This window comes from Schistocerca serialis, chromosome 1, assembly GCF_023864345.2.
Source record: "Schistocerca serialis cubense isolate TAMUIC-IGC-003099 chromosome 1, iqSchSeri2.2, whole genome shotgun sequence".
Taxonomy (NCBI): domain Eukaryota; kingdom Metazoa; phylum Arthropoda; class Insecta; order Orthoptera; family Acrididae; genus Schistocerca; species Schistocerca serialis.
In genome coordinates this window covers 649393163-649415836 of record NC_064638.1, presented here as the reverse complement: position 1 = coordinate 649415836, position 22674 = coordinate 649393163, and the positions used below count along the sequence as shown (strand labels likewise).

General features: G+C 41.8%; 1 protein-coding gene across 1 annotated transcript in view; it reads right to left on the bottom strand.

Moving 5' to 3' along the window:
- Positions 1–22674, bottom strand: part of LOC126479017 (toll-like receptor 4) — a 138068-nt gene that overhangs the window by 2924 nt on the left and 112470 nt on the right. Inside the window, exon 11 of the mRNA XM_050103748.1 lies at positions 18009–18213. Coding sequence (XP_049959705.1) covers positions 18009–18213 — 205 coding nt within the window. The remainder of the gene's footprint in view (positions 1–18008; positions 18214–22674) is intronic.

Sequence of the window (22674 nt, the reverse complement as noted above, 5' to 3'; positions counted from 1 at the left end):
TCTTGTCCTAGGGGTGGGAAATTGACCCTAAAGGCGGAAGAATCAGCAATGATCAACGACATGAGGATGCCGAAGGCAATGGAAACCACTGCATTAAAGACACGTAATGTGTATCCACAGGACATGTGGCCAGTAATTGAAGAAGTGTCATGATGATCTCTCCATTGGCAAAAGATTCCGGAATAGTCCCCCATTCAGATCTCCGGGAGGGGACTGCCAAGGGGGAGGTTACCATGAGAAAAAGATTGAATAATCAACGAAAGGATAACGTTCTACGAGTCGGGGCGTGGAATGTCAGAAGCTTGAACGTGGTAGGGAAACTAGAAAATCTGAAAAGGGAAATGCAAAGCCTCAATCTAGATATAGTAGGGGTCAGTGAAGTGAAGTGGAAGGAAGACAAGAATTCCTGGTCAGATGAGTATCGGGTAATATCAACAGCAGCAGAAAATGGTATAACAGGTGTAGGATTCGTTATGAATAGGAAGGTAGGGCAGAGGGTGTGTTACTGTGAACAGTTCAGTGACCGGGTTGTTCTAATCAGAATCGACAGCAGACCAACATCGACAACGATAGTTCAGGTATACATGCCGACGTCGCAAGCTGAAGATGAACAGAGAGAAAGTGTATGGGGATATTGAAAGGGTAATGCAGTATGTAAAGGGGGACGAAAACCTAATAGTCATGGGCGACTGGAATGCAGTTGTAGGGGAAGGAGTAAAAGAAAAGATTACAGGAGAATATGGGCTTGGGACAAGGAATGAAAGAGGAGAACGACTAATTGAGTTCTGTAACAAGTTTCAGCTAGTAATAGCGAACACCCTGTTCAAGAATCACAAGAGGAGGAGGTATACTTGGAAAAGGCCGGGAGATTTCAATTAGATTACATCATGGTCAGACAGAGATTCCGAAATCAGATATTGGATTGTAAGGCGTACCCAGGAGCAGATATAGACTCAGATCACAATATAGTAGTGATGAAGAGTAGGCTGAAGTTAAGACGTTAGTCAGGAAGAATCAATACGCAAAGAAGTGGGATACGGAAGTACTAAGGAATGACGAGATACGTTTGAAGTTCTCTAACGCTATAGATACAGCAATAAGGAATAGCGCAGTAGGCAGTACAGCTGAAAAGGAATGGACATCTCTAAAATGGGCCATCACAGAAGTTGGGAAGGAAAACATAGGTACAAAGAAGATAGCTGCGAAGAAACCATGGGTAACAGAAGAAATACTTCAGTTGATTGATGAAAGGAGGAAGTACAAACATGTTCCGGGAAAATCAGGAATACAGAAATACAAGTCGCTGAGGAATGAAATAAAAGTCGCTGAGGAATGAAATAAATAGAAAGGGCAGGGAAGCTAAGACGAAATGGCTGCAGGAAAAATGTGAAGACATCGAAAAAGATATCATTGTCGGAAGGACAGACGCAGGATACAGGAAAGTCAAAACAACCTTTGGTGACATTAAAAGCAACGGGAATTCCACTGATAAATGTAGAGGAGAGAGCAGGTAGGTGGAAAGAATACACTGAAAGCCTCTATGAGGGTGAAGATTTGTCTGATGTGATAGAAGAAGAAACAGGAGTCGATTTAGAAGAGATAGGGGATCCAGTATTAGAATCGGAATTTAAAAGGGCTTTGGAGGACTTACGGTCAAATAAGGCAGAAGGGATAGATAACATTCCATCAGAATTTCTAAAATCATTGGGGGAAGTGGCAACAAAACGACTATTCACGTTGGTGCGTAGAATATATGAGTCTGGCGATATACCATGTGACTTTCGGAAAAGCATCATCCACACAATTCCGAAGACGGCAAGAGCTGACAAGTGCGAGAATTATCGCACAATCAGCTTAACAGCTCATGCATCGAAGCTGCTTACAAGAATAATATACAGAAGAATGGAAAAGAAAGTTGAGAATGCGCTAGGTGACGATCAGTTTGGCTTTAGGAAAAGTAAAGGGACGAGAGATGCAATTCTGACCTTACGGCTAATAATGGAAGCAAGGCTAAAGGAAAATCAAGACACTTTCATAGGATTTGTCGACCTGGAAAAAGCGTTCGACAATATAAAATGGTGCAAGCTGTTCGAGATTCTGAAAAAAGTAGGGGTAAGCTATAGGGAGAGACGGGTCATATAAAATATGTACAACAACCAAGAGGGAATAATATGAGTGGACGATCAAGAACGAAGTGCTCGTATTAAGAAGAGTGTAAGACAAGGCTGTAGCCTTTTGCCCCTACTCTTCCATCTGTACATCGAGGAAGCAATGATGGAAATAAAAGAAAGGTTCAGGAGTGGAATTAAAATAGAAGGTGAAAGGATATCAATGATACGATTCGCTGATGACATTGCTATCCTGAGTGAAAGTGAAGAAGGATTAAATGATCTGCTGCACGGAATGAACAGTCTAATGAGTACACAGTACGGTTTGAGAGTAAATCGGAGAAAGACGAAGGTAATGAGAAGTAGTAGAAATGAGAACAGCGAGAAACTTAACATCAGGATTGATGGTCACGGAGTCAATGAAGTTAAGGAATTCTGCTACCTAGGCAGTAAAATAACCAATGACGGACGAAGCAAGGAGGACATCAAAAGCAGGCTCGCTATGGCAAAAAAAGGCATTTCTGGCCAAGAGAATACTAATATCAAATACCGGCCTTAATTTGAGGAAGAAATTTCTGAGGATGTACGTCTGGAGTACAGTATTGTATGGTAGTGAAACATGGACTGTGGGAAAACCGGAACAGAAGAGAATCGAAGCATTTGAGATGTGGTGCTATAGACGAATGTTGAAAATTAGGTGGACTGATAAGGTAAGGAATAAGGAGATTCTACGCAGAATCGGAGAGGAAAGGAATATGCGGAAAACACTGACAAGGAGGAGGGACAGGATGATAGGACATCTGCTAAGACATGAGGGAATGACTTCCATGGTACTAGAGGGAGCTGTAGAGGGAAAAAACTGTAGAGGAAGACAGTGATTGGAATACGTCAAGCAAATAATTGAGGACGTCGGTTGCAAGTGCTACTCTGAGATGAAGAAAGGAATTCGTGGTGGGCCGCATCAAACCAGTCAGGAGACTGATGGGAAAAAAATGATGGAAAGATAAGTTATGAATGATGAGGTTCTGCGCAGAATCGGAGAGGGAAGGAATATGTGGAAAACACTAACAAGGAGAAGGGATAGGATGATAGGACATCTGTTAAGACATCAGGGAATGACTTCATCGGACGTAGAGGGAGCTGTAGAGGGCAAAAACTGTAGAGGAAGACAGAGATTCGAATACATCCACCAAATAATTGAAGAGGTAGGTTGTAAATGATACTCAGAGATGAAGACGTTGGCACAGGAGAAGAATTCGCGGCTGGCCGCATCAAACCGATCGATGCCATACTTTTTTTTTTAAAAAAAACCTATCACCCTCAGCGCACAAAAATTTAAATATCAGCATTTAGTTTGAAAACGCGGAAGGCAAGCCTGCAGCACGATCTCTGACGTAGCGTTTGGTTCTATATTGAATGTGTTAGGTTTCGTATGTCTTCAGCCATTGTAAATAATTTAGCTTTACTGCACTGAAACAGAGATGTATGAGCGCGCCGTACAAAGTAATGAAGAAGGCCCTTGACTCTGTGTTATCTTTTGTTCGCTTGGTCGACAGAAAGTTGTGCAGTCCTGGGACATTCTTATTTGACGAGGATCAGCGTGCAATTGAGTTTTTAGGGAAGGAAAATCGATATTCGTGAATCCGAAAGAAATTATCTGGAATATTTATTATGAAGATGGAGACTCATCTGTAAAAATGTGTTACTGATTCTATGGATGGAGAAGACTTTTGAAGGAGTATTTCAAGATAACCATCGCCTGCGCAAGAAATAAATAATTGTTTGTCAGAACTTTTAATGGTTCAAATGGCTCTGAGCACTATGGGACTCAACATCTGTGGTCATCAGTCCCTTAGAACTACTTAAACCTAACTAACCTAAGGACATCACACACATCCATGCCCGAGGCAGGATTCGAACCTGCGACCGTAGCGGTCACGCGGTTCCAGACTGACGCGCCTAGAACCGCACGGCCACACCGGCCGGCCCAGAACTTTTAATTGAAGGAAATCTTTGTGCCTCAGATAACCAATAATATTGATGATGAGTGTTACTTTGATCTCTTTGGTATCATTGTGTCACAAGTAGCGGAATTAGATTAAACGTATGTTAGGGTCTTCTTATGTTGTACAATCTTTCTTCACAATGATTAGAGTTTAATTTTTCAAGAACGACTTTTTTTAAAGTAAAACCATCGTCCATCATTCTTAGTAAAGCTTTGAATGTTTTGCCATGCGTGCATTACACCTTACGCCACAGGAAGCAATAGATCGTGTATGATAAGTAAAAAACGAATTTTGTAGTGAGAAGATTATTTTTCTTTAGCTGCTGCATTTGGTGATTTCAATTTTCTTTCGAGAATGTCGGTACACTAGACACAAAACAACTTTCTGAGCATGAGGTAAATTACTTTTATTTCAGGGCAAATCTTACTTTCCGTTCTTGTGAGGAAACAATGCAGTCAGAATTTTCAGGTGTTGTGCTTATTAAGCAGATAATTTTCAATGAAAAGTGTAGATAATATTAAACAATTATTTTCTACCGAGTTGAGAAGTATTATATTTCGTGGATATTTAAGGCCAAACATTGCGAATTAAGCATCTTTCATTACGTTTTTCAGTAATGAGGTACAGTTAAGTAGTTTTTACTATGTACACTATTAATTTGTTTTCTAAGTTAATTATATTTATTTTCATTATTTCAAATTCAGGATTTCAGTTAGTTTAAAGTTTTGTTTAACGACACTGTCCACATGCGCAACGCAGGGCTCAACCTACAGTCTGTACTGCTCAGTAGTGGAATACGATATCCAAAGCACACGTTACATGGGGTGAAAATTTTTGAAAAAAGAATATTCGATATTTTCATTTGTAGATAAATTTTTATAGGAAACTTACAGATTTAGTTCGAACGTATTTGTTAATGGCGCTTGTCTCTCTCTCTTTTTAGGGTTCTGTGCCTCCGTCGGTGAAAACGGAACCTTTACAGTAGGGGCGCTCACCTTTTCATGTCTGTGGTATGCTACTCGTAATTTAGTCTAGTTAGAGATCTATTGAATTAAAAATTCATAAAGGTCTAAGTATGAAATAACACTGTAGCCAAAATTAACGTTTTTCATTACACAAAACACGTAAAAGGTAATTTACTCTCCAAATTATAGACCTAATTCGTCAGAGCCAACCTTAGACTGCCTGAAAGACGACGATCAGTCAGTTTATTTCTACACTTAGATTTAACTATTTTAATAGTTGAAAACGCTGCCTCACATAGATAAGTTGATCCAAAACCGATAAAACACACGAAGCCACTTTAATAACGACAGCGTAGGTTTTAACACGCAAGTTATCTTCACTCTTTTCTGTCTTTAAAGAAATGTCATTTAGATGACGAATTATTTGCGCTTCGTGTTTAGTCTCACTTCAAGAAAAAGAGCACTCATTTTTCGTTGAAATGTCTTCCACATCCACTTTTTGGAAACGCTGAGCTGTAAAAGCTAGAATAGGTTCCGTTGTTTTGAAATCTAAAAATCGGTTTTCAAACTCTGCCTTCAGTGCTGTTAGGCTGGTGATATGTTTCTTTTGCAGTTTCTTCATCCAATGATGTTTTTTCCCCAGACATTTCTGACTGTATTTGAGGAAAATGATTCACAGTTAATTTCTGTAACTATGATGTCATAAGGTCAAGTTCTTCCATGAAACCATTCCTAGATGGCATATGAGTTTTTACCGTTTGTTTTTTTTTCATTCAAGTTCTTTGTTTAATTCATTTAGTTTAACTGTCATATCAGTTATAAATGCCAGATTCAACAATCACCTCAAATCATATAGCTATTTATAATTTTCTTCTCTTTCAGACACAACAGGTTTTAAAGATCACAGAAGTTCTCTGTGTTTGTTTAGAACCTTACATCTATTTAGTCATCGAACTTTAGTGTTCAGTATCAGGTCTTCATACTGGCTACCGAAGTCTTCTAATAGCACTCACTCTAAACTTCCTTCTCTGCAGTGACTGTGAGAGAAATGATTTCACAATTTTTGTGACAATACTCATAACATGTGCTGTTTCCAAAATGTGTCAATAAAGCCCTTGCTGGTGCTCGATACAATGATTAAGAAAGTCGTTCGCACATAAGATAACAAATCGTTTGTGTTTGCGTACCGTGCAAGACGCTCCATCAGTATTAATAGCGCAAGTTTCTAAATTGGCGAAACACATTCAAAAATATTTAATTGGAAAGCATTGTAAAAATATTCTCCTTGTAAGGTGTCTTTCGAGTTCATAATTGTGTGCAAGTCTTCTTTCATACTGCAATCAGAAAATATCAATCTTAAAAAAAAAATCATATTTAGAGGTGAATCGACCCCATCTACTGACTAGTCTAACTGCGATGAGAAACGGAAACAGAGCTGTAAATCTATTATCAGCTGACCTTGTGTATTTTCCGCCATTAATTTCAATTTTCTTGCTACAGTAGGTCTTGGCAGAGGCATAACTCTGAAGGCTGATATTATGTCTGACTTGTTTTTAAATGTGGGAAACAATGAGTCTCTAGCTGCCAGAAAGAACTGCTTGACTATTGTACCATCGTCATCTCGTCGAATCGGCTGTACTGTTGGTGGACTGCATCTTGTCAACACAATATGTCGACGTCGAAACTCGGCGTCTTCATCAGGAAACAACTGACGTCGATATATTGTTTTGGGAAGACGCAAACCACAGACAGTACACCCCGATGCCACGAGATGACATGAAGTCTAAGAAATTAAACTGTACCATTGTCAAAAAGTTTTGCATGTTTGGACAGTACTTCTGATAAACGAAATAATGCTACAGACTTTTCTGTACAGGCATTACAGAAAAACAACTGCTGAGATTATAAGTTACTTTTAACATTAGTAAGATTTCTCCTCCTCAACTCACTACCAGCACCGGATTCCGATTCGAAGCCTTCGTGAACTGTTCTAAAACGGAGTTCAGTATTTGTTTTGTTAGAATACTTGTCAAACAAATACGCCTGTCTTTATGAACTGTAACAAAAAACTGTTCTTCCCATTCACCGTGGAAGTTGTAGGTTTTCCTGTGGTTAGCTGTACTCATTTTTCAAAAACACTTAAGGGGGGTAGGACGTCAAACGGGCCGACTTGGAGCAGGAGAGGCACCACAGGACATTTTAATTTCCACTGTCTATACGTTTGAAAGTAAATTCATAAGACATTGTCAGAATTACCAGGAAGGATTCACGATTCACACTCGTAGCAGCGGAAGTTCAAAAACATAACAAAATAATTTTTTTTACATGTGAAATTTCATCATTTTTTTCACTTACTATTGGCTGCATTTCTTGCTATAGGTACAATTTTCTTCATAGTAAGAGAGACTGTTCGAAGAATTTTTCACAGTATACAAACCATAGTTACAGGTGTCTGAAACTCTAGAATCTATTTAATTTATGAAAAAATGAATGAGCTGATACTTTTTAAACTTTATGTTTAGAAAAAAATCAAATTTTGTAGTTAATTATCTCAATTTTTACCACAGTTTTTAATAGATTTGGAACATTCTAGAGTTTCATACACCTGTAAGTACGGTTTGTATGCTGTGCAAAATTCATTAAAGAATTTCTCTTACTTGTGAAGAAAAATGTACCTGTGGCAAGAAATGCAGCCAACAGAAAGTGAAAAAATGATGAAATTTCATATCTAAAAAAAATTATTTTGTTATGTTTTTGCACTTCCACTGCTATGAGTGTGAATCCTGAATCCTTCCTGGTCATGCTGACAAAGTTTTATGAATTTATTTGTAAAAGTGTAGACAGTAAAAAATAAAATGTCCTGTGGTGCCTCTCCTGCTCCAAGTCGGCCCGTTTGAAGTCCTAGCCCCCCTTAACCGACTGAGAACTGTAACGTGGCGCGTGGACTCCCTAGTTCTGATCGGTATCATTCGACAACGATCGGGTAGACTCCGCGCCGTAGAGATTTGGACATGTTCGTTGCCAGTTGCACAACATACTACCCGCCGGTGTTGACTGCACTGTCACTGAGGTGTTCTGTCGCTGTGCTGGATATTGTTGCGCTATTGGTTCGAAAATGTGCGAAGAGGTGGTTATTTCACTTGTCAATACAAACAGCAATCTCAGTTTCAATAGTGCAAAGTATGTAACTGATCATTACCTCCGTCGTGTACATTGTTGTCTCGCAGAAAACCGAAAACAGAGGTTCATGTTGCCCACTGGAGGCAGAGTTTGTTCACCCACTCCCCCGTACCACACACCGCACCTCTCATCCCACAGCAAACGCTGGGCGCTCTCCTCGCTCGCAGCTTGCCAAGTTAGGACGGTTTGCGAGTGGTAACCTCACTTTGCAGTGTGAAAGACTGTTGCTTGACGCGAGTGGTAAAGCCAATGAACTGCGGATGGATACGAAAGAGGCAGAGGCAGTGTTGTCAGATTTCCCGCCAATAAATATTGTGCAAATACTCATTTTCAAGAAACTGTTATTCTACGTGAAAAGGTCGTTCAATCATATTTCTGACAAAAGTTCCGCAGGTCGACTCATAAAGCCATGCCGATCGACCGGTAGATCTCAACAAACAGAACGAGCATCCCTGTTTTGTAGGATTACTTTGTTGTTTGCCTGTCTGTCTACCTGTCCCATTGATAAAAAAACATTTATCTCTGTTGAAAGTTGAAATTTATGCAATATAGAAAGGTCTAAGATCCCTTGGGGGTGTTAAAAATTGAAGCTTTTAAGCCAATGCAATCAAAAGATTTCTGTCATATACTCTACTGGCCATTAAAATTGCTACACCACGAAGATGACGTGCTACAGACGCGAAATTTAACCGACAGGAAGAAGATGCTGTGATATGCAAATGATTAGCTTTTCAGAGTATCCACACAAGGTTGGGGCCGGTGGCGACACCTACGACGTGCTGACAGAGGAAAGTTTCAAACCGATTTCCCATACACAAACAGCAGTTGACCGGCGTTGCCTGGTGAAACGTTGTTCTGATACCTCATGTAAGGAGGAGAAATGCGTTCCACCACGTTTCGGACTTTGATAAAGGTCAGATTGTAGCCTATCTCGATTGCGGTTTATGGTATCGCGACATTGTTGCTCGCGTTGGCCGAGATCTAATGACTGTTAGCAGAATATGGAATCGGTGGGTTCAGGAGGGTAATACGGAACGCCGTGCTAGATCACAACGGCCTGATATCCTTAGCAGTCGAGATGACAGGCATCTTATCCGCATGGCTGTAACGGATCGTGCAGCCACGTCTCGATCCGTGAGTCAACAGATGGGGACGTTTGCAAGACAACAACCATCTGCACGAACAGTTCGACGAAGTTTGCAGCAGCATGGACTATCAACTCGGAGATCATGGCTGCGGTTACCCTTGACGCTGCATCACAGACAGGAGCGCTGCGATGGTGTACTCAACGACGAACCTGGGTGCACGAATGGCAAAACGTCATTTTTTCGGATGAATCCAGGTTCCGTTTATAGCATCATAATGGTCGCATCCGTGTTTGGCGACATCGCGGTGAACGCACATTGGAAGCGTGTATTCGTCATTCTCCATACTGGCGTGTCACTCGGCATGATGGTATGGGGTGACATTGGTTACACGTCTGGGTCACCTCTTGTTCGCATTGACGGCAATTTGAACAGTGGACATTACATTTCTGATGGGCTACAATCCGTGGCTATAACCTTCATTCGATCCCTGCGAAACCTTGCATTTCGACAGGATAATGCACGACCGCATGTTTCAGGTCCTGTACGGGCCTTTCTGGATACAGAAAATGTTCGACTGCTGACCTGGCCAGCATATTCTCCAGATCTCTCACCAATTGAAAACGTCTCGTCAATGGTGGCCGAGCAACTGGCTCGTCACAATACGCCAGTCACTACTCTTGTTGACCTGTGGTATCGTGTTGAAGCTGCATGGGCAGCTGTACCTGTACACGCCATCCAAGCTCTGTTTGACTCAATGCCCAGGCGGATTAAGGCCGTTATTACGGCCAGAGGTGGTTGTTCTGGGTACTAATTTCTCAGGATCTATGCACCCCAATTGCGTGAAAATTTAATCACATGTGAGTTCTAGTATAATACACTCCTGGAAATTGAAATAAGAACACCGTGAATTCATTGTCCCAGGAAGGGGAAACTTTATTGACACATTCCTGGGGTCAGATACATCACATGATCACACTGACAGAACCACAGGCACATAGACACAGGCAACAGAGCATGCACAATGTCGGCACTAGTACAGTGTATATCCACCTTTCGCAGCAATGCAGGCTGCTATTCTCCCATGGAGACGATCGTAGAGATGCTGGATGTAGTCCTGTGGAACGGCTTGCCATGCCATTTCCACCTGGCGCCTCAGTTGGACCAGCGTTCGTGCTGGACGTGCAGACCGCGTGAGACGACGCTTCATCCAGTCCCAAACATGCTCAATGGGGGACAGATCCGGAGATCTTGCTGGCCAGGGTAGTTGACTTACACCTTCTAGAGCACGTTGGGTGGCACGGGATACATGCGGACGTGCATTGTCCTGTTGGAACAGCAAGTTCCCTTGCCGGTCTAGGAATGGTAGAACGATGGGTTCGATGACGGTTTGGATGTACCGTGCACTATTCAGTGTCCCCTCGACGATCACCAGTGGTGTACGGCCAGTGTAGGAGATCGCTCCCCACACCATGATGCCGGGTGTTGGCCCTGTGTGCCTCGGCCGTATGCAGTCCTGATTGTGGCGCTCACCTGCACGGCGCCAAACACGCATACGACCATCATTGGCACCAAGGCAGAAGCGACTCTCATCGCTGAAGACGACACGTCTCCATTCGTCCCTCCATTCACGCCTGTCGCGACACCACTGGAGGCGGGCTGCACGATGTTGGGGCGTGAGCGGAAGACGGCCTAACGGTGTGCGGGACCGTAGCCCAGCTTCATGGAGACGGTTGCGAATGGTCCTCGCCGATACCCCAGGAGCAACAGTGTCCCTAATTCGCTGGGAAGTGGCGGTGCGGTCCTCTACGGCACTGCGTAGGATCCTACGGTCTTGGCGTGTATCCGTGCGTCGCTGCGATCCGGTCCCAGGTCGACGGGCACGTGCACCTTCCGCCGACCACTGGCGACAACATCGATGTACTGTGGAGACCTCACGCCCCACGTGTTGAGCAATTCGGCGGTACGTCCACCCGGCCTCCCGCATGCCCACTATACGCCCTCGCTCAAAGTCCGTCAACTGCACATACGGTTCACGTCCACGCTGTCGCGGCATGCTACCAGTGTTAAAGACTGCGATGGAGCTCCGTATGCCACGGCAAACTGGCTGACACTGACGGCGGCGGTGCACAAATGCTGCGCAGCTAGCGCCATTCGACGGCCAACACCGCGGTTCCTGGTGTGTCCGCTGTGCCGTGCGTGTGATCATTGCTTGTACAGCCCTCTCGCAGTGTCCGGAGCAAGTATGGTGGGTCTGACACACCGGTGTCAATGTGTTCTTTTTTCCATTTCCAGGAGTGTATATTCGTCCAATGAATACCCGTTTATCATCTGCATTTCTTCTTGGTGTAGCAGTTTTAATGGCCGTTAGTGTATTTTGATACTCGAAAACGCACTCATCAAAACATATAGAATCCTTCTTGTTGACCTAGAATCACAAATTTTGGTAAGAAGCAGGGTTGCAGTAAAAATAAAGGAAAAATGTGAAAATTGTTTTTGTAATTATACCACAGGAAAAAAAATCCTTCTTTGTTATCGACTGTCTGGGTGTCCGTCCGTCTTCTAAGACCGCATTTTCGCAGGAACATTTACACTATCAAGTTGAAATGTATGTCAAATACTGAGGTTTCAGGCATCTTGGCCGTGTATTAAATGTAAGCTTCTAAGTCAATGCAATCAAAACTTACGGTCTTTTATGTAACATAGTTTGGCTCTTGAAAACTCACTCATCTCAATCTACAGGGTACGAAACGTGGCTAGAAGCAAGGTTTCGGAATACAAGTAAAGGAAAAAGTTTCGAAAATTATTAATCTGTAATTATACCACATAAGAAATGAAAAAAACGTCATTGGTAGTCAGGCTGTCTCTCTGTCTGTTATGATCCCTTTTTCTCAGGAACGGGTAGAGTTATCGAGATGAAATTTATATCACTTACTAAGGTCTATGGCCCCTAGGCGCTGTAAAAATTTGATGCTTCTAAGTCAATGCAATCCATATGTACGGAAATTCATGGCACATATTTTGATGCTCGAAATCTAACTCATTAAAACCTGTAGGGCACTTAACTTTGACCTAGAATCACGAAGTTTCGAAAGAAACAAGGTTTAACGGTAAAAGGAAGGGAAAAAAATCCGAGAATTGTTAATTTGTAGTTACATCACAAAAAATTTATTGTATCATTTTTTGTTCGATTTCACACTTAAAATATTCTCAAAACTCTTTGAATTCCCGGAACTGATACCGATATCTTGCCAGTATCAATCTCGATAACAGGCAAAATTCGCCCTGATTCTCGATTCCTGGGATGGTTGAACTGTCTATGTAAAGAAATAAGTTTGTGCGGGGCCCTCAGAGCGAGACTCCTACCCGCACATCGATCGTCTTGTGACTGGTCTGATGCGGCGTGTTACAAATACCTCTCTAGTGCCCACATTCTCGTATCAGTGCACTACTTCCATCGTATGTTCAAATTCAAATGGCTCCAAGCACTATGGGACTTAATATCTGAGGTCATCAGTCCCCTAGACTTAGAACTACTTAAACCTAACTAACCTAAGGACATCACACACATCCATGCCAGAGGCAGTATTCGATCCTGCGACCGTATTAGCAGCTCGGTTCCGGACTGAAGCGCCTAGAACCGCTCGGCCACATGCATCTTAAAGTCCTCAATTATTTATTCTCTCCAACTCCCTGTAGCACCTCTTCTTGTTGACCGTGTTTTCAATATATTTCTCTGTTCGCCGATTCTGTGAAGACCTTCCTCATTCTTCATCAGTCTACTTAATTTTCAGATTCTTCTTGTAGCACCATATCTCAAGCGCTTCTTTTTGCGTTTTTTTCCCCACATTCCCTGTCTTACTACCACACAAAGTTATGTGGGGACGTTTCCTCAAATTCACACCAATTTCTGATAATAGTAGACTTATATCTGCAAGGAATGTCAGATTTTGCCTGTGCTAGTCTGCGTTTTATATCCTCTTTGCTTCATCTAAGAAGAGTTATTTTGTTTCCGAGATCGCAATGTCCCTTAACTACGTTTACTTCATGGTCACTAAATTTGATGTTAAGTTTATGGCTAACCTCGTTTCTGCTACTCCTCATTACTGTTATCTTTCTTCCGTTTAGTCTCAATTGAACTTATTGAACCGTTCATTCAATGCAACAGGGCTTGTAATTCCTATCCACTTTCGTCAGCATATCTTAGAATTACCCTTTCACCCTGATATTTAATCCGACTCCTGATCATTTCCTCTATAGTCGCAGTTGCTTTTTCGATGTACACATTGAGTAATATTGGCGAAAGACTACAACCCTGTCTTACATGTTTTTTGACAAAGCAATTAGTTCTTGTACCATTGTACGCTTTTTATAGCTCGACAAATCCTATAAACGTCTCTTGATTTCTCCTAAGTCTGCCTTCCAGCATCAACTGTAATGTCGGAGCTGTCTCTCTGGTGCCTTTACCTTTTCTAAAGCCAGACTCACCGTCATCTAGCATATCCTGAGTAAACTTTTCCCAGTCATTCTTTAACACAAAAGCTTATTCAATCGATATCCACAGCTAAAAACTTCATGCTGAACAGAAAACACCGCTGCAGCAGTATGGTTACTTTAGTTAAAAAGTGCGACTGGTTTCGTAACCTTAGTTTCATCGTCAGGTGAAGTCGTGAATACGAAGAAACCGTGAAACAATAAAAGGACGTGACAACCTTATATAAAAGGAATGTCAGATCATCGCCAAAAGTGGCTGAATGCAGGCGACGTATAATGTGAGGATGACTGGAGTACCAGATTTGTATACTTTCACTTCAGTTCAAAAATCATGTCGGGGCCCACGACGAACTAATGTCGATGAGAGGCCAATAGCCGGATATAAGAAGGAATATAAATAAACCGCAAAAGCATGGGCGATTGGGGGTGGCGGGGGGGGGGGGGTGGACAGAAGAAACCGGAAAAAACGCGGAGAAAATCATACAATGTACTGGTGGAACAAATGAGTTGAGCACAAGGCAGAGCCACGACTGACCGCAAACTAAAGTGGAACATATGATGGGTGATTAGACATGTGGTGCAAGCGTTGGCGGCCACTTGAATGCGAGAAAAATACTAGTGATCGGACGCACACGAGGCTGCAAAGTAAAATACTTGCAAATAGAACTGGATACTGTCGAAAGACACAAGTGGCGGAATGTGGGAAACTATTAAAATTTTAAAATTCTTTAAAAACTAAAGGAAGGTGGATCGGTACGTATCAACTCAGTCAAAATACCGAAAGGCGGGGACGAGGGGGGGGGGGGAGGGGAGACGAAGAAGGAGGAAGGAGGAGGAGGTTGGATGAAGTGCTGGTAATAGAGTGTCCCGTCTCAGAAACATGGGTACCCAAAGCTGAGTTAGAGCCGGATGAATTATCCCTAAAGCTGACCTCAAATTTTCTAAACGTCCAGCCTATACAGGGTGTTACAAAAAGGTGCGGCCAAATTCTCAGGAAACATTCCTCACACACAAAGAAAGAAAATATGTTATGTGGACATGTGTCCGGAAACGCTTACTTTCCGTGTTAGAGCTCATTTTATTACTTCTCTTCAAATCACATTAATCATGGAATGGAAACACACAGCAACAGAACGTACCAGCGTGACTTCAAACACTTTGTTACAGGAAATGTTCAAAATGTCCTCCGTTAGCTAGTATATATGCACCCACCCTCCGTCGCATGGAATCCTTGATGCGCTGATGCAGCCCTGTAGAATGGGGTATTGTAGCACAGCCGTACCCAATACGAGCAAGAAGAGTCTCTACATTTGGTACCGGAGTTGCGTAGACAAGAGCTTTCAAATGCCCCCATAAATGAAAGTCAAGAGGGTTGAGGTCAGGAGAGCGTGGAGGCCATGGAATTGGTCCGCCTCTACCATTCCATCAGTCACCGAATCTGTTGTTGAGAAGCGTACGAACACTTCGACTGAAATGTGCAGGAGCTCCATCGTGCATGAATCACATGTTGTATCGTACTTGTAAAGGTACATGTTCTAGCAGCACAGGTAAAGTATCCCGTATGAAATCATGATAACGTGCTCCATTGAGCGTAGGTGGAAGAACATGGGGCCCAATCAAGACATCACCAACAATGCCCCCAAAACGTTCACAGAAAATCTGTGTTGATGACATGGTTGCACAATTGCGTGCGGATTCTCGTCAGCCCACACATGTTGATTGTGAAAATTTACAATTTGATCACGTTGGAATGAAGCCTCATCCGTAAAGAGAACATTTGCACTGAAATGAGGATTGACACATTGTTGGATGAACCACTCGCAGAAGTGTACCCGTGGAGGCCAATCAGCTGCTGATAGTGCCTGGGGACGCTGTACATGGTACGGAAACAACTGGTTCTCCCGTAGCACTCTCCATACAGTGACGTGGACAACGTTACCTTGTACAGCAGCAACTTCGCTGACGCTGACATTAGGGTTATCGTCAACTGCACGAAGAATTGCCTCGTCCATTGCAGGTGTCCTCGTCGTTCTAGGTCTTCCCCAGTCACGAGTCATAGGCTGGAATGTTCCGTGCTCCCTAAGACGCCAATCAATTGCTTCGGACGTCTTCCTGTCTGGACACCTTCGTTCTGGAAATCTGTCTCGATACAAACGTACCTCGCAACGGCTATTGCCCCGTGCTAATCCATACATCAAATGAAAATCTGCCAACTCCGCATTTGTAAACATTGCACTGACTGCAAAACTACGTTCGTGATGAACACTAACCTGTTGATGCTACGTACTGATGTGCTTGATGCTAGTACTGTAGAGCAATGAGTCGCAGTCAACACAAGCACCAGAGTCAACATTACCTTCCTTCAATTGGGCCATGTGGCGGTGAATCGAGGAAGTACAGTACATACTGACGAAACTAAAATGAGCTCTAACATGGAAATTAAGCGTTTCCGGACAGATGTCCACATAACATCTTTTCTTTATTTGTATGTGAGGAATGTTTCCTGAAAGTTTGGCCGTACCTTTTTGTAACAACCTGTATATTTGTACAGTCAGTCACTATACTAACTCTGTAATCCCCCGGCGACCTAAAAGAAACACCACTGGTTTGTTCATTATGTTTCAAAATCTGACCGTTATTCCTGGAAGTGAAATATGTCGGGACAATCTTGTGAGTCGAAATCTGTTTGCCAACACGATATAGAATGCCAACACATTAGAGAACTGTTCGATATTAAACCGCCTGCGGGGTACATTTACCTAATGAAACTAATCTTTTCTTTCGTTATCCCCATCGTACCAGCTTTTAACGGCTTATTTATATTCCTTTTTAGATTCCGGCTATTGGCCCCTTTATACTTTAGTCTGTCTTGGGCTGCGACAAGACTTTTAAAATGGAGTGAAATTACTGGAATCGTGGGAAACTTTAATACCAATTGTACTCCAGTATCTTGTTGTAACTGTAAGTATTGCTCATTGCTACATTTTATTTCATTTTCATTCTGCCACTTATCGCAAGGATTCGACACACTTTTTATATAAGGTTGTCACTTCCTGCTATTATTTTACAGTTTTTTTTCCATTCCGGACTACATCAGATGATAAAACTGACGTTACAAAAGCGGAATGCTTTTTAAATGAAGAAACCACACAGCTGCAGCGGAGTTTTTTACTCAACATACACTATTGTTGTCATTAACTCTTCTGAATGAGCTATTAAGCTGATTGTGGCATTGTTATTCCACTGATCAGCCCTTGTTATCTTTGAGATTGTGTGGATGGTATGAAGGGCTTATTTAAATAGTGGTACAAGTCCATTACCTCCACTTTCCTGCCTATAATGCTTCTGAAATTAATGATCCAAAGAAACAGAAAGAAAGGTTCATCTGTTGCAAGAAGCCATATTCTAGAATATTTCTGGTATCTCAACTGCGGATCTTTCAGCGCTCATTTAACTTAAGGACTCTGTATGTCAAAATGAACAAAAATTTACTTGTACTACAATTAAATGAGCCCTTCAAACATTCCCGAAAGCATGACAGTATGTCCCCAGTCTTACAGATTCTACACAGAAACTTCAATAGTCGTTTGGTTTCCATTTCCTCCAATGAATTTAATTTTGGAATGCTATCTATACGTTCCACTTTAGTTGATCACATTTCTTCTACAGCTCATTTCGGCTCTAGTACTGGGCCCCCTATGTCTGCCATATCGATTCCCATTCTCCTGTCATGTCATCAGGTCATCACACCTCTCACTCGTAGAGCCCTTCAGTGTTTCCTTTCTAGCTATCCACTCTCTCCTCTGAGTTCAGCAGTGAAATTTTGATTGCACTCATAACGCCGATACCATAGTTTTAATTTCACCGATGATTCATCGATAGAAACCCTTTCCTAACGGAAGCACTCGTTTTCCAATATTCACATGTGTAACGGAGATAGAGTGCATCATGTGCCCGTTTTTGCAAACAGAAAGAAGATAGGTGTTGCGGAACTCCAGCACTCAAGTCAGCAGGGCGATATGCCATAACGGGTTACTGTGTTTTCGAGGAGGAACATTCCACACTTCTGGGAACCATCGGAAAGATGCTCCACCTCATGGGAAGGAGCGTACTTCTTCTTCAGTGCAAGGTGACTTATATTTACCATGAGGAGACCAAGTGGCGATTTACCTGGCTGTCGACGAACGCTTGAGACAGGACGATGACGGTGGAGCGGCTGTCCTTCATAGAGGAAACGATGTTGTCAGCAATGAAGGATCCGAGCGGGAAGTCCCTCTCGTGCAGACATAGGCGCAGCGCCGGCTCGTCAGGGGAATCCCCGGCATGCTCCAGTTTGGGCAGCAGCTGGCCCACCACCCAGGCGCGGTCTGCGCTGCTGCGCTCACAGAAACACACTATCTCAGTAGAGGAAGAAGGGGATGCCTTTTTAAAATAGTGGAAAAGCATTGATCCGACAGTCATTGAATTTTGCGACTGGGTGCACCAACAGCTGTTCTAGGCGTCATCATCTACATCTACATTTGCGTGATTACTCTGCTATTCACAATAAAGTGCCTGGCACAGGGTTCAATGAACCACCTTCAAGCTGTTTCTCTACCGTTCCACTCTAGAAAACACGCGGGAAAATCGAGCAGTTAAATTTTTCTGTGCGAACCATGATTTCTCTTATTTTATCGTGATGATCATTTCTCCTTATGTAGGTGGGTGCTAACAGAATGTTTTCGCAATCGGAGGAGAAAACTGGTAATTGAAATTTTATGAGAAGATCCCGTCACAACGAAAAACGCCTTTGTTTTAAGGGGCTCCGGAAAGGCTCAAAATCATGAAAAGTTCAATTTTTACTTTTTTGCGTTTTCTGAATCTGCAGACTATTACCTTTTAATAGATATATAATTTATTCAATTCCGAAGACTACAACTATTTTTAATTTTTTTTTTGAAATGTGTTCTACATGGGCGTGACCCACTGTGGCGCTGTTAAACTGCTGTCAAATGGTGTTATTATTAACGTCCGTGTTCATCAGGTACATTTTAGTGATGTGAGATAAAGTATGTGTTGTGGCTAACCTGTGATGGTTCAATATATATCGCTGGTGTGATTGTCGATTGTTTCATGTTTATTTACTCTGTCGTTATCTCGAAAATATTCGTAATTAATTCTGTTTCTTGAGTCTCTGTTTTGTTGAAGTATAATAATGAGTAAAAGTAAAGTTATTAGAAATCATCTGAAGGCTTTTAAGAAAAGGAGAAATGTTGGAAAGCCAAAGGTATGTGTTATTACTGTAAACAATAAAGACGAGAACCAAGTGAGTGAACCTAACCTCTCAAGTACACCCGCCCATAGCAGTCAAAGTGGGAAAGAAAATACTTCACAGAAGAAGCTTGGTTCAATGAGTGAAAACTATGAATGTTTTATGGGCGAATCGGATGTGAATGAAATATTTGATATGTCGGTTCTCAAAGGAATTTTTTCAAACTGTGTAAGATGTATTCATTGTAGTGAAGTTGGTCTGGAACTCTTCATAATAAAGCACGTAGGACTTGCTAGTGAAATACAACTGAAATGTGATAAGTGTTCATACATGACCACCTTTTGGAACAGTGTTGCAGTAACTGCAACTGAAGAAAATGGTAGCAAAATCTACGAACACAACAACGAGCGATGCTTGCTTTAGACAAGGAACGCCTTCGGGCTGCAGACAGGGCTGTAAAGAGTCTAGAAATGCAAGCAAGAGTAAACAGGAGGAGGAACAAGAGGAAGCTGGAGGAGGAGTTTGCAGAGGATGAAGATAATCCAGCCTATGGACCTGGAATGCACTAAAAAGTTAATCCAATCTTTGTCGCTCGATTCCCAAAACTTTTATTTTCTCATACTAATTACATGTTTTCTAAGGATCTTCCAAACATATTTGTTCCAAACTTTCAGTAAATGTTACACAGTACCTTCTGTATAATTTAACACAGCCTTTTTCCAAAAAACTGTATATTTTTGAATATATAAATAAAAAATTGCAAAAAAATGTTGTGAATTTTCATTACAATTGAAAAAAAATCATCTTCAATAACTGAACTAAAATTTTGTAAAATTCCTATGTTAAGTTGGAGCCCATATTCCAATTAATAATCTGTAAAAAGTTCAACTTCTTACCTCAAATACTTTGTGAGGAAAGATGTAATTTATAAGCGTTATTTTAACATTGCAAGTATAGGGCGTTGCGGAGCCCCTTAATGATTGCCACTCCAATTCACGTATCATGTCTGTGATACTATCTCCCCTATTTCGCGATAATACAAAACGAGCTGCCCTTCTTTGTACTTTTTCGATGTCATCCGTCACTCCCACCTGATGCAGATCCCACACCGCACAGCAATACTCCAGAATAGGGCGGACAAGCGTGGTGTAAGCAGTCTCTTTAGTAGACCTGTTGCACCTTCTAAGTGTTCTGCCAATGAATCGCAGTCTTTTGTTTGCTCTACCCACAATATTGAATAGTACATTATCTAAAGACGTCTTTAATAAATGTCTATGTGATCAAGACTTTCTTTACTAATTTTTAGTTAATGACAGATAGTGTTTCCAAAAAAGTTAAAATAACGAATATCTTTTTGTCCCATTACTGGGTCGTTTAGTAGAAATAAGTGTGTCATCAGTAAATGTATACAGTAAAGCATACATATTGCAAAAAAACTATACTGAAGAAAACCACGTTTCCACTATAGTTGTAGTGACCAAAACGTTGGTTTCTCCAGATTTTTATTTTTTTTACACTACGACGCGGTACCACACGCAGAAAACTTTTATGCTAACCATTCTTGCGTGATCTTGGGGTACCGTCTTTTACTATTATTCAAAACGTCCTGAATCCCGGTATCGAACCTCGTCACTGCTTAAATTTTGCATAATAAAAGAGCATGGCGGCCGAAGACTACTCTGCCAACGCCGTTGTCAAAGAGGGTGGAGGAGCTGATAGAAGGCACTCTCTTACACTTGGGCTGGAAAACTGTCCCTAAAAGGCGGAAGAATCAGCAAATGATAACAGCATGAGGATGCAGAAGGCAGTGGGAATCACTGTATTACAGACACATAGTGCGTAACCACAGGACATGTGGCGTGTAATTGAATAAGTCATGATCTCTCCATTGGAAAAAGATTCCGGACTAGCCCTTCATTCGGATCTCTGGGAGAGGACTGCCAAGGGGGAGGTGACCATGACAAAAAGTTTGAATAACCGACAGAAGGGAAATCTTCTACGAATTGTTGGGGGAGGGGGTTCAGAAGTCTGAACGTGGTAGGGAAATTAGAAAATCTGAAAATGGAAATGCTAACTATCAGTGTAGACACAGTATGGGGTCAGTGAAGTGAAATGGAAAAGGGAGAAGGATTTCTAGTCAGATCAGTATAGGGTAAATCAGCAGCAGCAGAAAATGTTGTAACGGGAGCAGGATTCATTACGAGTAGGAAGGTAAGACAGACAGTGAGTTACTGTGTAGTCTTCAGTGAATGGGGTGTTTTCACCAGAATCGACAGCAAACCAACACCGACAACAATAGATGAAGTATACAAGCCAGTGTCGCAGGCAGAAGATGAATGTATAGGGAAAGAATATAAGGATATTGAATGGATAATCTACTAATTAAAGAATCTATGGTCCGTTGGCGCTGTAAAAACTTGATGCTTCTAAGTCAATGCAATCCAAATGTACGGTCATTCGTGGCACATATTTTGATGCTTGAAATCTCACTCATTAAAACCTATAGGGCACTTAACTTGAGGACTGGAAAGGGGTTGTAGGGGAAAGTGTAGAAGGAAGGGTTACGTTAGAATAGGAGCTTGGTAGTAGGAATGAGAAAACAGAAATAATAATTGAGTTCTGTAACAAATTCCAACAAGTAGAAAAGGATGCTCTGTTCAAAAATCACAGGGGGAGGAGGTATACTCGGAAAAGGCCTGGAGATACGGGAAAATTCCAGGTCGAGATTCCGAAATCAGATATTGGCTTGTAAAGCGTACCCAGAAGTAGATATCAGATCACAATTTAGTAATGTCGATGAATAGGCTGAAGTATAAGTGCCTTGTCAAGAAGAACCAATACGCAAAGAAGTGGGATACGTAAGAACTAAAAAATTAAGGGGTACGCTTGAAGCTCTCTGAGGCTATAGATACTGAGATCGTAAACAGCTCAGTAGGTAGATCAGCTGAAGAGGAGTGAATATGTCTAAAAAGGGTAATGATAGAAGTTGAAAAGAAGAGAACAGGTACAAGAAAAGTAACTGCAAAGAAACAAGGAGCTGCTTCGACAAAAGAAGAAAGTATAAAACTGCTCAGAGAAGCTCAGGAATACACAAGTACAAGTCACATAGAACTGAAATAAATAGGAAGTGCAGGGAAGCGAAGGCGAAACGGCTACACAAAAAATGCGAAGAAATCGAAAAAGAAATGATTTTCGGAAGAACTGACTCACCATATAGATAAGTCAAAATATCCTTCGCTGAAATTAAAAGCATGGGCAGTAATATTAAGGGCGGAGTGGGAATTACACTGTTAAATGGAAGGGAGAGAGCAGATAGTTGGAAAGAGTACAGTGTAGACCGCTATGAGGGGCGGATTGGACTAATGACGTGATAGAAAAACAAAAAGAAGTGGTCAGAGAAGAGGTTGGCGATGCAGTCTTAGAATCGGAATTTAAAAGAGCTTTGGAAGACTTAAGATTAAATAAGGCAGAAGGGATAGATAATATTCCATAGCAATTTCTAAAATCATTGGAGGAAATGGCAACAAATCGACTATTCACGTTGGTGCGTAGAATGTGTGCGACTGGTGAAGTAATGTCGTACTT